Consider the following 15,404-nt stretch of genomic DNA (forward strand, 5'->3'; position numbering starts at 1 on the left):
CTCTCTCTCTCTCTCTCTCTCTCTCACACACACTCTTCGAATTCTCTCTCTCACAATCTCTCTCCTTCTCTCTCCCCCACTCTCTCTCCCTCCCTCTGTCTCTCAGTCTATCCCTCCCTCTCAACTCTGGCCCTTGACTGCAGATATTAGTGAAAGGTTGTCTTGGTCTGGGGTTCAGGTAAACGGATGTCCACACAAGAGCTTGGGACAGTTCCTCTCTTCCCAGCACAGAGAGGCTCTACCAGACCGAATGTGGCCATTCTACATAGAGTTGGGACAGGTGTACATGAACATAGTGTCTTCAAAGTGCAGGTCCAGTGAAAACTCCTGGTGTTCATTAGCAGAGGCTTAAAGAACGGAAGCAATGCAGTGTTTTGTGCAGAAACTGGATACATCAGAGCTGGAACAGAGTGTCCGGTTCTGATAAGACCATAAGCCCATAAGACAGAGGAGCAGAGTTAGGCCATTCTGCCCAGCAGTTCTGTTCTATGGTTCCATCTTGGCCCATTTTCCTGCCTTCTCCCTGTAACCTTTGACACCCTGATAATGAAGAACTAATCAACTTATCGCTTTAAATACACCCAATGATTAGTACCCCACAGGCATCCATGGTAATGAATTCCAGAGATTCATCATTCTTTAACTAAAGAAATTCCTTCTCATCTCTGTTCTACAGGGACATCCTTGTATTCTAAGACTGTGCTCTCTGGTCCTAAACTCCCCCACAATAGGAAACATCTTCTGCATATCCACTGTCGAGTGAATGTTGGAGAGGGTGCAGAGTAAATTTACCAGTTAGGGCCAGGGCGAGGGACTTCAGCCACAGCAAGAGCTGGTTGTCCTGCTTGGAGCACAGGAGCCTGGGGGAAGACATGTCAGAGAGATGGATTCACAGTGCGAAGCTGTGAGGTGTGAGCAAATGCAAGGGAAAGCTTACCTGAAATGTGAGGATGATTCTGTCACAGCTGGAGTTTGTGTAATTTGTGGGAATGTGGGGTAAAAGAGGGGAAATGGATCTGGCAAGATTAGTCTAGCAGGGGTCAGAATATACTGAATGGTCCTCAGCTATAACAGTGCAGAAAGAAACTGCCAGTACCAAGTGATAATTAGCAATGGTGCCAGAGGAAGATGATTGTTATGTAATGAATGGATTTCTTTCTCTCTCCCTCTCTCTACACACATCTCTCGCTCTGTCTCTCTCTTTCTCTCTTTCGCTCTCTCTTTCTCATGCCTGAAATCTACTCTGTTTAAACCACGATTAATTCACCTTCTTATTCTTCAAGAACCATTGTTATCTATTGTGAGGAAATGTAATTTGTTTTTTTCATTTAGAGATTACAATTGATCTTGCAGATGTGGTATTTAATTCCTCCTGTAAACCTTTGCTTTGTTACAGTTGAGCTGTGAGGTTAAGATTTATTGATTGTGATCTTTGCTGCCCACAGGCCCATTGATCTGAGGAGGAATTTAGTTTTCTCATTCATTTTCAGGAACCTGACCCACTGACAGCACCAGTGTTTGTCGCCTTTTGTGCCTCCAGTTTCTGAATTCACTCCTTGTTTAGAAAATAGTCTCCATCTTTATTCCTTCTAACAAAGTGCAGGAAATCATGTTACAGCTGGGTAAGGCTGAACTTAGAGAATTGTGGGCATTTCTGGTCACCCTGTGCAGAAAGGGTGTGAATGATTTGGAGAGGGCGCAGGAGAATTTCAAACAGTTCCCAGAAGGACTGGGACTGATTAGGGGAATGAGCAAGGAAGTGGAAAATGGAATACAGCATAGGAAAAGGTATAGCATATGGTCATGCATTTTGGTGCAAAGGGTCCAGGGTGGTGGCAGGTACAACAGGGATGTTTGAGAGGTTTTAGCTAACATATGAAGGGATTGGAGTTTATGGATACAGGTGGAAGGGATTAATTTAATTTCCAAGTTTGAAGTAAATTTATTAGCAAAATACATATATGTTACCATATACTATTGTGAGATTCATTTTCTTGTGGGCATTCCAAATTAATGCATCAAAAAACCCCAATATAATTAATGAAAATACACCCAAAGACAGACAAGCAATCAATATGCAAATGGAGACAAACTGCAAACACAAAAAAAAATAATTAATAACATCAGGAGCATGCGCTGTCCTTGAAAGTGAATGCATAAGTTGTAGAATCAATTTAGAGCTGAGGTGAAAAAAGTTAATGCAGACAAGTGTGAGGTGTTACACCACCAACCAAGAAAGATCGAAATAAGACTGGAAGAGAGCAGAGGAGAATGTACAAGGTTGATGCTGGGACTTGAGGACCTAAGTTCATGGGAAAGGTTGAATAGGTTAGGACTTTATTCCTGGGAGTGTAGTAGATTGAGGGGTGATTTGATAGAAGTAGACAAAATTATGGGGGGTATAGACAGAATAAAAACAAACAGGCTTTTAAAATTGAAGCTGGGTGAGACTAGAACTGGAGCTCATGGGTTAAGGCTGAAAGGTGAATTGTTCAAGCGAAACCTGCAGGGTCTCGGCCCAAAACGTCGACAGTGCTTCTCCTATAGATGCTGCCTGACCTGCTGTGTTCCACCAGCATTTTGTGTGTGTTGTTGAGGAAACTTTTCTTAGAGGATAGTAGAATGAGCTGTCAGCATAAGTGGTTTGATTTCAACTTTTAAGAGAAATTTGATAGGTAAGTGGATGGGAGATTATATATAGAGTGCTAAGATCTGGCTACAGGTCAATAGGGCAAAGCAGATTAATGGTTTAGCATGGACTAAATGGGCTGAATGGCCTGTTTCTGAGTGGTAGATTTCAATTACTCTATGGTTCTGGTTCAGGAGCCTGATGGTTGAACTGTTCCTAAACCCGGTGATGCAGGTCCTGAGGCTCCTGTACCTCCTAGATGGCAGCAGTGAGAAAGAGCATGACCTGATGGTTGGGGTCCCTGATGATGGATGCTGCTTCCTTGTGGTCGTGCTCCTTGTAGATGTGCTCAATGGTTGGGAAGGCTTTTCCGGTGATGGACTGGGCTGCATCCACTACTTTTTGTAGGCAGAGACATGCTGGGCCAATGGTTCTGCCTATGCTGTATTCTTCTTTACCTTCTGTGGGAACACACTTCGTCAGTCCATCCATTCTTCCTTCATCCTGTCTCTCCATCATTACCTGTCATCTCCAACAAACAATGGCCAACCCAAAAGGAATTATCCCCCTTCTCAATCTGAGAAATCCTTAGGGGCCATTAGAGAATGGTGCAAGTCTGGAGTTTCACTTGCCTGTGGCTACACTTTTTAACAGAGCGGTAAGCTAGAGAAACTAGGCTAGCTGTCTTTCCAGACGCTCATCAGTATTGCCAGGGCCTGAGTTATAGGGAAAGGATGAAAAGGTCAGGATTTCAATCCTCCAGAGCGTAAGAGAATGACGGGAGATTTGACAGAGGTATACAAAATTATGAGGTGCATGGATAAGGTAAATTCAAGCTGGATTTTTCCATTGAAGTTGGATGAGACTAGATATAGAGATCATGGGTTAAGGGTGAAAAGTGAACTATTTAAGGGAAACATGAGGTAGAACCTTAATGCTTAGAGGACAGTGAGAGTGGAATGAGCTGGAAGCAGGTTTGATTTTGACGTTTATGACATGTCTGGATAAGTCCATGGATGGGAGGGGTATGGAGGGTTAAGGAGCCAGTGCAGGTTGATGGCCGTAGGCAGAGGATCAAGCTGTCATCTGATGGGCTGGATGGCCTGTCTCTGTGCAGGACTGCTCCCTGACTCTGTTTATGAACACAGAATATACAGTGAATCACTAGAGCACAGTACAGGCCCTTCAGCCCATGATGTTGTGCCAATCTTTAAATCTACTCTAACATCAACCTAACCCTTCCCTCTCACATATCCCTCCATTTTCTGTACCTACCTAAGAGTCTCTTACATGCCACTAATGTATCTGCCTCTAGCACCACCCCATGCACCCACTGCTCTCTGTGTAAAAATCCTACTTCTGATACCCTCTCTGCACTTTTCTCCAATCACCTTAACATTCGGTTCCCTCATATTAGTAATTTCTGTCCTTGGAACAAGTCTCCGACTGTCCACTTGATCAATGACTCTTATGAAAATGCAAGTGGTTTTGTTCCCTAATAGGACAGTTCACCCAGTGGGGTCACTCCACAATATCACCCAACTGATTCCAGCCCTGTGTCAGAATTATGACCCTGGTCACCCATACATGATCACAGCACACTGCTGTCCTTGGTACCATACCTCTGTCAGAGTCTGTGGGAACTGCTGCAGTTCTATGTGGAAGGCAGGCACACACTGGATGGTGACGGTTAGAACCACACCCAACGCACCAAGGTGCAGCCTGGCGGCCTGGAATATCTCCCGGTTTACTGACTCCGAGCATTCGAGGACCTCGCCGGCAGCTGTCATTAGGGTCAGAGACACCACCTGGGGATGCAAAGCCAAATTAATGGTTTACGAGCTGTATAGATAAGGTAAATGCAAGCTGGCTTTTTCCATTGAAGTCGGGTGAGACTGGATCTAGAAATCATGGGTTAAGAGTAAAAGGTGAAATATTTAAGGGAAACATGAGCTGGAACTTGTACACTCAGAGGGTGGTGAGATTGTGGAATGATGCAGGTTTGATTTTAACATTTATGACAAGTCCATGGATGGGAGGGGTATGGAGGGCTATGGACCCAGTGCAGGTAGACAGGAGCGTGAAGTCCCTGGGACTTTATGTCAACAGCCCAGCGCTGGTAGCAATGGAGGAGCTGCCACTGCCATCCTGGTCAAGGAGCTGTACCAGCCAGAGCTGGTCATTGACTTCAGGAAGGGGGCAGTGAGCACGCTCCTGTCTCCATCTATGGTGCTGAGGTAGAAAGGGTTGAAAGCGTCCTGAGAGTGAACATCTCCAGTACTGTCCTGGTCCAACCCTGTAGATGACACAGCCAACATGGCTCACCAACACCTGAGGCTCAGGAAAATTGGCATGACTCTGCGGGTCCATTGACACAATGTAGTGAACAGCCGAGCCAGATGCATCACAGCTTAATATGGTAACTGCTCTACACATGACCACAAGAAACTGCAGAGAGCTGTGGACACAGCTCAGCGGATCACTGAAAACATCCTCCCCTCCATGGACTCTGACCTCACTTCTCACTGACTCAGTAAAGCAGCCAGCATCATCAAACCATTCACGTTCTGACATGTTGGTCCATGGCACCCTCAGGGTGGCAGAGAAACACCTTATATTCATTCTGGTTCACCTCCGGCCTTTTGGCATGAATATCAGTTTCTCTTTCTGGTAAAAAATGTATTCCACCCCCTTCCCTCTTCTTCTATTTCTCACTCTGGACTTTTACTTCTTCTCACCTGCCTAACACACCCCCCAGGTCCCTTTCTTCTATGATCCACTTTCTCCTCCCATCAGATTCCTTCCTCTCCAACCGATTACCTTTCCCACCCACTTGGTTTCACCGATCACTTTCTAGCTAGTCCTCCTTCCCCTCCCTGCATCTCTTTATTCTGGCATCTTTCCCCCTTCCTTTCCAGTCCTAAAGCAGTCTCAGCCTGAAATGTCGACAGTTTATTCATTTCCATAGATGCTGCCTGACCTGCTGACTTTCTCCAGCACTTTGTGTGTGTTGCAGTGTAATCAAAGACCGTACTCCCCCTGCCCATCAGGAGGAGGATACAAAAATCGGAATGCATATATCCTGCCCAGGACTGCTTCTACCCTTTTATTGTAAGACTTTTGATTACTTCCCTATACAATAAGGTGGGCCCTTGACGTCACAATCTACCTCGCTACGATCTGCACTTTATCAGTTACTGCTGCACTCTCTCTGCAACTGTAACACTCTATTCTGTTACTCATTTCCCTTGTACTCCCTCGGTGCAGAGACATGAGGAAATTATCTGTACAAAACAAAGCTTTTCTCTGTAGCTGGGTACATGTGACAATAGCACAGCAACTGACAGCATGCCTGGACTCTGGTGGGTCAGCAGGACTGAGTACAACTAGACCCCGAATCCTCCTAACCTGCACTCGTGGCAATATCGCTGGACAACCAAGATTGTTTCCTGAATACTTCTAAGTGTATTTTATTGATTTTGAGCTGCTGATCATGAAAGTCATCATGAAATTTCCCTCTCACACACCTTTTTTGAAATAACCTACATTTGATATTTCAATTCATAATTCAAGTCAGAATATGAGGGGTGATTGATAAGTTTGTGGCCTAAGGTAGAAGGAGTCAATTTTAGAAAACCTACCACATTTATTTTTCCTACATTTACACACTTAGTCCAGCGGTCGTGGAGCATACGGATCCCTTCTTTGTAAAAGTCAGCGTCTTGGACCTTCAGAAGAGGTCCACGGCAGGGGTGATTGTTAAGGTCGTGGCCTAAGGTAGAAGGAGATGAGTTATTAACTTCAAACTTTCTGCATTTTCACTCAAAGAGTTGAACTGCATGTGCATGTAATGAGAGCTGTATAACTCATCTCCTTCTACCTTAGGCCACAAACTTATCAATTACCCCTGCTGTGGACCACCTGGATGTTCAAGACGCTGTTACATGCATCTAAATGATAATGCAGAAAGTTTGAAGTTAATAACTCATCTCCTTCTACCTTAGGCTACAAACTTATCAATCACCCCTGCTGTGGACTACACCCGTATGCTACACGACCACTGGACTAAGTCTGTACATGTAGGAGGGGACTATGTTGAAAAATAAATGTGCTAGGCTTTCTAAAATTGACTCCTTCTACCTTAGGCCACGAACTTATCAATCACCCCTTGTAACTGATGCTAGGATTATGGAAGGTATTTTAGTTGGTCCAGAAATCAGACAGGCCATTAATGACAGAAAATTAAATGATTTTCTAGTGGAACTGGAGAAAATCACATGAAGGCATTCAAGGGAGTTGTTGAAAAGTTTCTTGGCAACTACAGAGCACCAAACTACATGCAAAACCTTTAAGCACAGCATGTCACTAAAAGTTCATTTTCTGTATTTTCATTTAGACTTCATCCCTGTGACTCGTAGCACTATCAGTGATGAGCAAGGTGGAAGCCTTCACTGTGGTCATGGAGAAACCATATCAGGGCAGCTAGAATCCTTCAATGTTGTCTGATTATTGTTGGACACTTAAGCAAGAAGCCTCAGGGACTAAGAACAAATGAAATCATCAACAAAGCATTTAGCTTAGTAAAACTATTGCTAAGTATCAGCACCATTATGCAATTAAAATTACATTCAATAAAAGTTAATTGGTTTCTCCAAATTCCAACATGATAAAAGTAGTCTGAACTTTTATTTTTGTTCAGTTTTAAATGTTCTATTATAAACAAAAACATTCTGAGGAAGCAACACTTTTGAAAAACCTTGTCCAGTGTGGTCACTCATCTCCGTGAGGCTTGGACTCACAGAGATGTGGAAACCTCCGGTGACTGAGTTGGTCCTGAGCAACCAGCATCACCAGCTGTTTCTCCCTCTACAGCCACTGCTCAGCCTGCTGTGTGCTTTCAGCATTTGCAGCCTTGGCTTTCAGAGACCTCATTGCAGAAAGAGAGAGTGAGATGGGTAAATATTGTGGTGGTATCTGGACTATGTTGCTGATCAATTGCCCTTGGGCAGAGCCAGTACCTGGGTTGCCAGAATGCCATGCTTGATGCCAGTGTTGTGGGTTCCAGTTCCAATCACTCCAGCGACAGACACATCTGACACCGCGCCAATACTACGGGGTAAAGACATGGTGTTAGTGTAAATACAGGCACAGTCTCACAGCACACTCACACAGAGTAAGCACACAACGCCTTAAAGCACACAGAACATACATGGACAGAGCAAATGCACAGTACATAAACAGCACACACAAGCACAGAACAGACAACTGCATTAGGCAAGGTCCATAGATACATCTCACACAATAGACAGATACTGTACACACAGAATGTACATACCAGACACACTTGTATACACACATACGCAAAACACACAAGCATGCAGACATTGGACATCCCTACACCTATACACAAACATCAGTAAACATATACATATATAGCACCACATCCTACACACGCACGCGTACACACTCACTCTCTCTCTCTCTCTCTCCCCCCCCCCCCCCCCGCTGATCTTGTCCGTGTATAATCACCCTGTTTATGTGAAAACTCTGCTGAAAAGCCCACTTATCAAGACTGATCAGCACTCAAGGATTTTAATGAATCCTCAGGAGAGCAGAAGTTGATTCTTGTCAGACTGTATTTCAGATCTTGTTCGAAAGTCTTTGTGCTGTTTCATGAGCTGTCAATTAACTCAGGGATGAGAGAGGGATGGGGGCAGGGCTCCTGGCCGGTTGTCATCCGGGGCTGGCAGGTTAGATTAATAATGTGCTTTACTTGTCGGATGTACATCGAAACATGCAGTGAAATGCACCATTTGCGTCAAATCAAATCAGTGACAATTATGAGGTCACTGCAATTCCGGCACCAATGTAGCATTGCATGGACCTTTAACCCTAACCTGTACGTCTTTGGGCCGTGAGAGAAAACCCACACGGTCACGGGTAGAGCATACAAACTACTTGCAGCCAGCGGATAGAATTGAGTTGTGGCACTGCACCAACCGTTGCACTACAGTACCAGACTGCTCCGCAGTCACTCTCACCTCCTGACAGCCAGACTCTTGTGTGTCCCTCTCACTGGTCCTCTATGTTTCCATCTGGATTTACCCCTCACCTTCTCCGTTTACCCTCTTTATCTTCCGCCCTCTGTCTTATTTAAGACAAATAATGACAGGCCAGCCCCACCTCTGTGTGATACGTTAGTGCCAATGTCCCCTATCTATACCCTCCGCTACTTCTCTCCCCCACTCCCCATCTGAACTGCTCTGCCATTCCATCATGGCTGATTTATTATTCCTCTCAACCTTATTTTCCTGCCTTTTCTCTGGAGCCTTCGACACTCTGACTAATCAAGAAGTTATCAACCTCTGTTTTAAATGCACCCAAAGGCTTGGCATCCACATCTGTGGCAATTCTTTCCAGAAATTCACTGCTCTCTAGCTAAGGAAATTGTTCCTCATCTCTGTTCTAAATGGACATCCCTTTATTCTGAGGCTGTCGTAGACTCCCCCTCTATAGGAAACATCCTCTCTATCTAGGCCTTTCAACATTTGATACGTGTCAGTGGGATTCCACCGTCATTCTAAACACCAGCAAATACAGGCCCAAAGCCAGCAAACGCTGCTCATATGTTAACTCTTCAATTGCCAGAATTATTCTCGTCAATCTCCTCGGACCGTCTCCAAATGCAATGTATTTTTTCACAGGTAAGGGGCCCAAAGCTGCTCACAGTATTCCAAATGTGACCTGATGAAATAAAGTGTAGGGAGGGAGATTTATAATCTGGGCAAACATAAGGAAATCTGCAGATGCTGGAAATTAAAGCAACACACACAAAATGCTGGTGGAACTCAGCAGGTCAGGCAGCAACTATAGGGAGAAGCACTGTCAACATTTCGGGCCGAGACTCTTCATCAGGGCTAACTGAAAGGAAAGATAGTAAGAGCTTTTGAAACTAGGGGGAGGGGAAAATGTGAAATGATAGGAGAAGACTGGAGGGGGTGGGATGAAGCTGAGAGCTGGAAAGGTGATTAGCAAAAGGGATACAGAGCTAGAGAAGGGAAAGGATCATGGGATGGGAGGCCTAGGGAGAAAGAAAGGGGGAGGGGAGCTCCAGAGGGAGATGGAGAGCAGGCAGAGTGATGGGCAGAAAGAGAAAAAAAAAGGAGGGGGGAAGAAACGAAATATATCAGGGATGGGGTAAGATGGGGAGGAGAGGCATTAACGGAATTAGAGAAGTCAATGTTCATGCCATCAGGTTGGAGGCTACCCAGCCGGTATATAAGGTGTTGTTCCTCCAACCTGAGTGTGGCTTCATCTTGACAGCAGAGGAAGCCATGGATAGACATATCAGAATGGGAATGGGACGTGGAATTAAAATGTGTGGCCACTGGGAGATCCTGCTTTCTCTGGCAGACCGAGCATAGATGTTCAGCGAAACGGTCTCCCAGTCGTCGGGTCTCACCAATATATAGAAGGCCACACCGGACGCAGTATACCACACCAGCCGACTCACAGGTGATGTGTCACCTCACCTGGAAGGACTGTCTGGGGCCCTGAATGGTGATGAGGGAAGAAGTGTAAGGGCAGGTGTAGCACTTGTTCCGCTTACAAAGGTAAGTGCCAGGAGGGAGATTGGTGGGAAGGGATATGGGGGACAAATGGACAAGAAAGTCGCATAGGGAGCGATCCCTGCAGAAAGCAGGAAGAAGAGGGGGAGGGAAAGATATGCTTGGTAGTGGAATCCCGTTGGAGGAGGCGGAAGTTAAGGAGAGTTATACGTTGGACCCAGTGGCTGGTGGGGTAGTAGGTGAGGACAAGGGGAACCCTATCCCGAGTGGGGTGGTGGGCAGATGGGGTGAGGGCAGATGTGCGGGAAATGGGAGAGACGCGTTTGAGAGCAGAGTTGATGGTGGAAGAAGGGAAGTCCCTTTGTTTAAAAAAGGAAGACACCTCCTTCGTCCCGGAATGAAAAGCCTCATCCTGAGAGCAGATGTGGCGGGGACGGAGGAATTGTGAGAAGGGGATAACATTTTTGCAAGAGACAGGGTGGGAAGAGGAATAGTCCAGGTAGCTGTGAGAGTCTGTAGGCTTATAGTAGATATCAGTAGATAAGCCGTCTCCAGAGATGGAGACAGAAAGATCAAGAAAGGGGAGGGAGGTGTCAGAAACGGACCAGGTAAATTTGAGGGCAGGGTGAAATTTGGAGTCAAAGTTAATGAAGTCAACGAGCTCAGCATGCGTGCAGGAGGCAGCGCCAGTGCAGTTGTCGATGTAGTGAAGGAGAAGAGTGAGATGGATACCGGTGTAGGTTTGGAACATGGACTGTTCCACAAAGCCAACAAAAAGGCAAGCATAACTGGGACCCACACGGGTGCCTACGGCTACACCTTTGGTTTGGAGGAAGTGGGAGGAGCCAAAGGAGGAATTATTGACAGTAAGAACTAATTCCGCAGACAGAGTAGAGTGGTGGTAGAATAGAACTGGTTAGGTCTGGAATCCAGAAAGTAGCTGAGAGCTTTGAGACCTTCCTGGTGGGGGATGGAAGTATATAGGGACTGGACGTCCATGGTGAAAATAAGGCGGTAGGGGCCAGGGAACTTAAAATGATTGAAAAAGTTCAAAGCGTGAGAAGTGTCACGAACATAGGTGGGAAGGGATTGAACAAGGGGGGATAAAACAGTGTCAAGGTATGCAGAAATGAGTTTGGTGGGGCAGGAGCAAGCTGAGACAATGGGTCTACCTGGACAGGCAGGTTTGTGGATCCTGGGTAGGAGGTAAAAATGGGAAGTGCAGGGTGTGGGAACTATGAGGTTGGTGGCAGTGGATGGGAGATCCCCAGAGCTGGTAAGGTTGGTGATGGTATAGGAGACAATGGCCTGGTGCTCCTTAGTGGGGTCATGATCAAGGGGTAAGTAAGAGGAGGTATCAGAGAGTTGTCGCTGTGCCTCGGCCAGGTAGACGTCAGTACGCCAGACAACAACAGCTCCCCCCTTAGTAGCGGGTTTTATAGTGAGGTTGGGATTGGTGCGGAGGGAGTGGAGAGCAGAGTGTTCAGAAGGAGGGAGGTTGGAATTGGAACAGGGTGTGGTGAAGTCAAGATGGTTGATGTCCCGTTGGCAATTAGCAATAAAGAGATCCAGAGCAGGCAGAAGACCAGAGCGGGGTGTCCATGAAGAGGAGGAGGGTTGAAGATGGGAGAAGGGATCATCGGTGAGGGTAGGAGAGTCCTTGCCAAAGAAGTAAGCTCAGAGACGGAACCAGCGGAAGAAGGGTTCAGCATCATGGCATAAGCAGAACTCACTGAGGTGTGGGCAAAGGGGGACAAAGGTGAGGCCCTTACAGTTGAAGGTTGGAGGGAATGGTAAAGACCCAGCACGGGATGGGATCAGAGGCGTGGAGAGGCTGGTGGTGTCGGTGGAGAGGGGAGTGTTGGGGCAAGAGGAAGATGGAGTCTCTGAGGGCCCAGGAGCTGACAATGGGATCTGAGGGAGAGGGGGTTGCAGAGTGGTGGTGGGGGAAGTGGAGACGGGAGTCACAATTGCAGCATGTGAAGACCCAGCCTGGAGTTCAAGGCTGGAGTCGCAGTTGGAGGCTGTGCAATCGCTTTGAAGCTGTCCATGGTCATTGGAACCCGTGTTGATGGTGCTGGAGTCTGGGTTTTGAATATGCCCTGGGTTGCTGGGGCAGTCGAGATCGACGGCCAGGCCCGGGGTCGCGATACGAAGTCCATGCCTGTTAGTGGTGGAGCCAGCAGGCTCTGGGGTCTACAGATGGAAGATCTTGCAATCCTTGCAAGATGTGATAAAGTGAAAGAAACTGCAATTGCAGGCATGGATCCAATGGAGGATGAAATAACGGAGGATCCAATGGAGGATGAAATTGCAAATCTGGGGATAGGTTCTTCCCACAGAATGGGTGGTATCTGCAACTCCCCTTCGATAGAATGAGTGGAATCAGATACAGTCAATACCTTTAAGAGGCATTTGCATGGGCACTTCAGTGGGCAAGGAACTGTGGTCCAACAGAATTAGTGTAGATGGAGAAAGTTAGAATGGATTTTGTGGGCCGAAGGAGCTGTTTCTCTGCTGGACAACTCTATTACTCTATAACAACAACCCCTCAGGTGTGACATGGAGGCTGGTGAAAGGACAAACGTTCTCCAGTGCATCAGATTACAAGCTATGTGAGCAGAATTAGGCCATTTTGCCCATCAAATCTGCTCCACCATTTCATCATGGCTGATTCAATTTTCCTCCCCCCCTCAATCTTCTGACTTCTCCCTGTATAGCTTCCTGCCCTGACCAGTCAAGAATCTATCAACCTCTGCCTCAAATATACATAAAGACTCGGCCTCCACAGCTGCCTGTGGCAAACAATTCCACCACTTCACCACTCTGGCAAAAAAAAATCCCTCCTCCTCTCCATTCTAAAAGGATGGCCCTCTATTCTGAGGCTGGGTCCTCTGGTCCTTGCCTCTCCCTGTGCATGTTTACTTGTCTGTGAGAGTGTCTGGTGACCTGCCCCTGGAGTTAGTTGGAACTCAGTGGTAAATAATGTATAAATTGCTTGTACTCCGTCACTGAATTCTTGCAGGTAAGTGACCTTACTGCACAGTGAGTGAGTGATTAACGTGTGTCATGTAGTGAACCTGGTGATTACAAATGAGGAAACACTTGTGAGGTTAACAGCAGTGGAACCGACAGTACCCCGTGGTACTGTACCAAGCCCTCTTATTCATCAACTTGTGATTTTGCAGAAATCTCACAGCGGGCAGACAATAAACAACCTTTATTTAATAACCTCACTGTTAAATATTGATAGTTGCTGAATGCAGTTTTGTTGCGTGCTGTGATAATTAATTTGCAGAGTTTCACTGTGCTGTTAACCTCACAAGTGTTTCCTCATTTCTAATCACCAGGTTCACTACATGACACACGTTAATCACTCACTCACTGTGTAGTAAGGTCACTTACCTGCAAGAATTCAGTGACGGAGTACAAGCAATTTATACATTATTTACCACTGAGTACTGACTTGATCCTGCTCAACCTCCAGTTTGATCACCACAGTTCTGGTCACCACATTAAGGAAAGAGGGTGCAGAGCAGATTTACCAGGATGCTGCATGGAGTATGTCTTATACTCTGCATGGAGTATGCAAGAGAGCATGTCTTATAAGGATAGGTTGAGTGAGCTAGAGTGTTTCTCTTTGGAGTGAAGGAGGATGAGAAGTGTCTTGGTAGAGGTGTGCAAGATGATGAGAGGCATAGATAGAGTGGACAGCCAGAGACTTTTTCCCAGGGCAGAGATGGCTAATACTAGGGAGCATCATTTTAAGGTAGCTGGAGGATATCAGAGGTAAGTTATTTTACACAGAGAATGGCGGGTACATGGAACACCTTGCCAGAGGTGGTGGTACAGGCAGATACCTTAGTGGTTTGTAGAAACTCTTAGGTAAGCACATGGATGAAAGAAAAATGGAGGGCTGTGTGGAAGGGAAGGGTTAGATTGATGTTAGAGCTGGTTCAAAGGTTAGCACAACATTGTAAGCTGAACAGCCTGTACTGTACCGTAATGTTCACTTTATTTATTTATAAATTTATGTGTTTATATATTTATTGAGATACAATGGAGCTGGTGGTGGGGGGGGTCGATGCTTTGCTGCTGCTTCTGCGTGGGAGGGAGGAGCTGGGGGGGACTTTGGGGTTCTAACATTTAACTGTCATTCATTCTTTGGGGCCCTGTTTTCGTGGATGTTTGTGACAAAAAGGAATTTCAGGATATATATTGTATACATTTCTCTGACATTAAATGTACCTATTGAATAGACTCTTCTGTCCCTTCGAGCCACGCCGCCCCGACATAATCCCAGCCTGCTTGCAGGGCAACTTACAACGACATCTTTGGATTGTGAAATGCAATCAGAGTACCTGTAGAAAACACACCCATTTCACGGGGAAGACATACAGACTCCTTTCAGATGACATCGGGATTGAACTCTGAAATCCGACACCCTGAGCTGTAATAGTACCCCGCTAACTGCTGTATTACTTGCACCCACTGAACGTTCTGTGTTCTCAGGGAGAGTATGTCCCTAGGCTGCGTCATGCGGTTGCTTGAACTCTGAACTCTCACCCCAAACTTAAATGCATGTAAACATGACATGGGTCAGCATGTTCAGATATCTGTGAGTCCAGGTCAGGAAATGGAGTTTGACGACTCATTAAGTCTGGGACCAGGGATTGGAGCTCTGAGGCTTGGGGGGGTGTGCAAGCAGGTCGGGAAAAGGGTTTGCTTTTCAGTTGTTACTTATTTTGTTGCTCCCGTTGTTTGTGCCATTCTGTTGAACATTGTGGCCATGCTATGTTGGCGCCAAGCTGGAATGTGTGGCAACAGTTGCGGGCTCCCCCCAGCACACCCTTGGTCGTTGAAACAGACAATGCATCTATATTAATGATTTGGATGAGGGAATTAAATGCAGCATCTCCAAGTTTGCGGATGACACGAAGCTGGGCGGCGGTGTTAGCTTTGAGGAGGATGCTAAGAGCATGCAGGGTGACTTGGATAGGTTAGGTGAGTGGGCAAATTCATGGCAGATGCAATTTAATGTGGATAAATGTAAGGTTATCCCCTTTGGTGGCAAGAACAGGAAAGCAGATTATTGTCTGAATGGTGGCCGATTAGGAAAAGCGGAGGTGCAACGAGACCTGGGCGTCATTGTACACCAGTCATTGAAAGTGGGCATGCAGGTACAGCAGGCTGTGAAAAAGACGAAT

The 15,404-nt window shown here is 46.2% G+C and overlaps 1 protein-coding gene across 1 annotated transcript in view; it reads right to left on the reverse strand.

The window, feature by feature from the left end:
- The window catches only part of LOC132402579 (L-gulonolactone oxidase-like), a 54,702-nt gene that overhangs the window by 12,516 nt on the left and 26,782 nt on the right, over positions 1-15,404 (reverse strand). The window contains exons 6-7 of the mRNA XM_059985470.1: positions 7,648-7,738; positions 4,252-4,437 (exon numbers count right to left, since the gene is read on the reverse strand). Coding sequence (XP_059841453.1) covers positions 4,252-4,437; positions 7,648-7,738 — 277 coding nt within the window. The remainder of the gene's footprint in view (positions 1-4,251; positions 4,438-7,647; positions 7,739-15,404) is intronic.

Source organism: Hypanus sabinus, chromosome 12 (assembly GCF_030144855.1).
Source record: "Hypanus sabinus isolate sHypSab1 chromosome 12, sHypSab1.hap1, whole genome shotgun sequence".
In the NCBI taxonomy this organism is placed as follows: domain Eukaryota; kingdom Metazoa; phylum Chordata; class Chondrichthyes; order Myliobatiformes; family Dasyatidae; genus Hypanus; species Hypanus sabinus.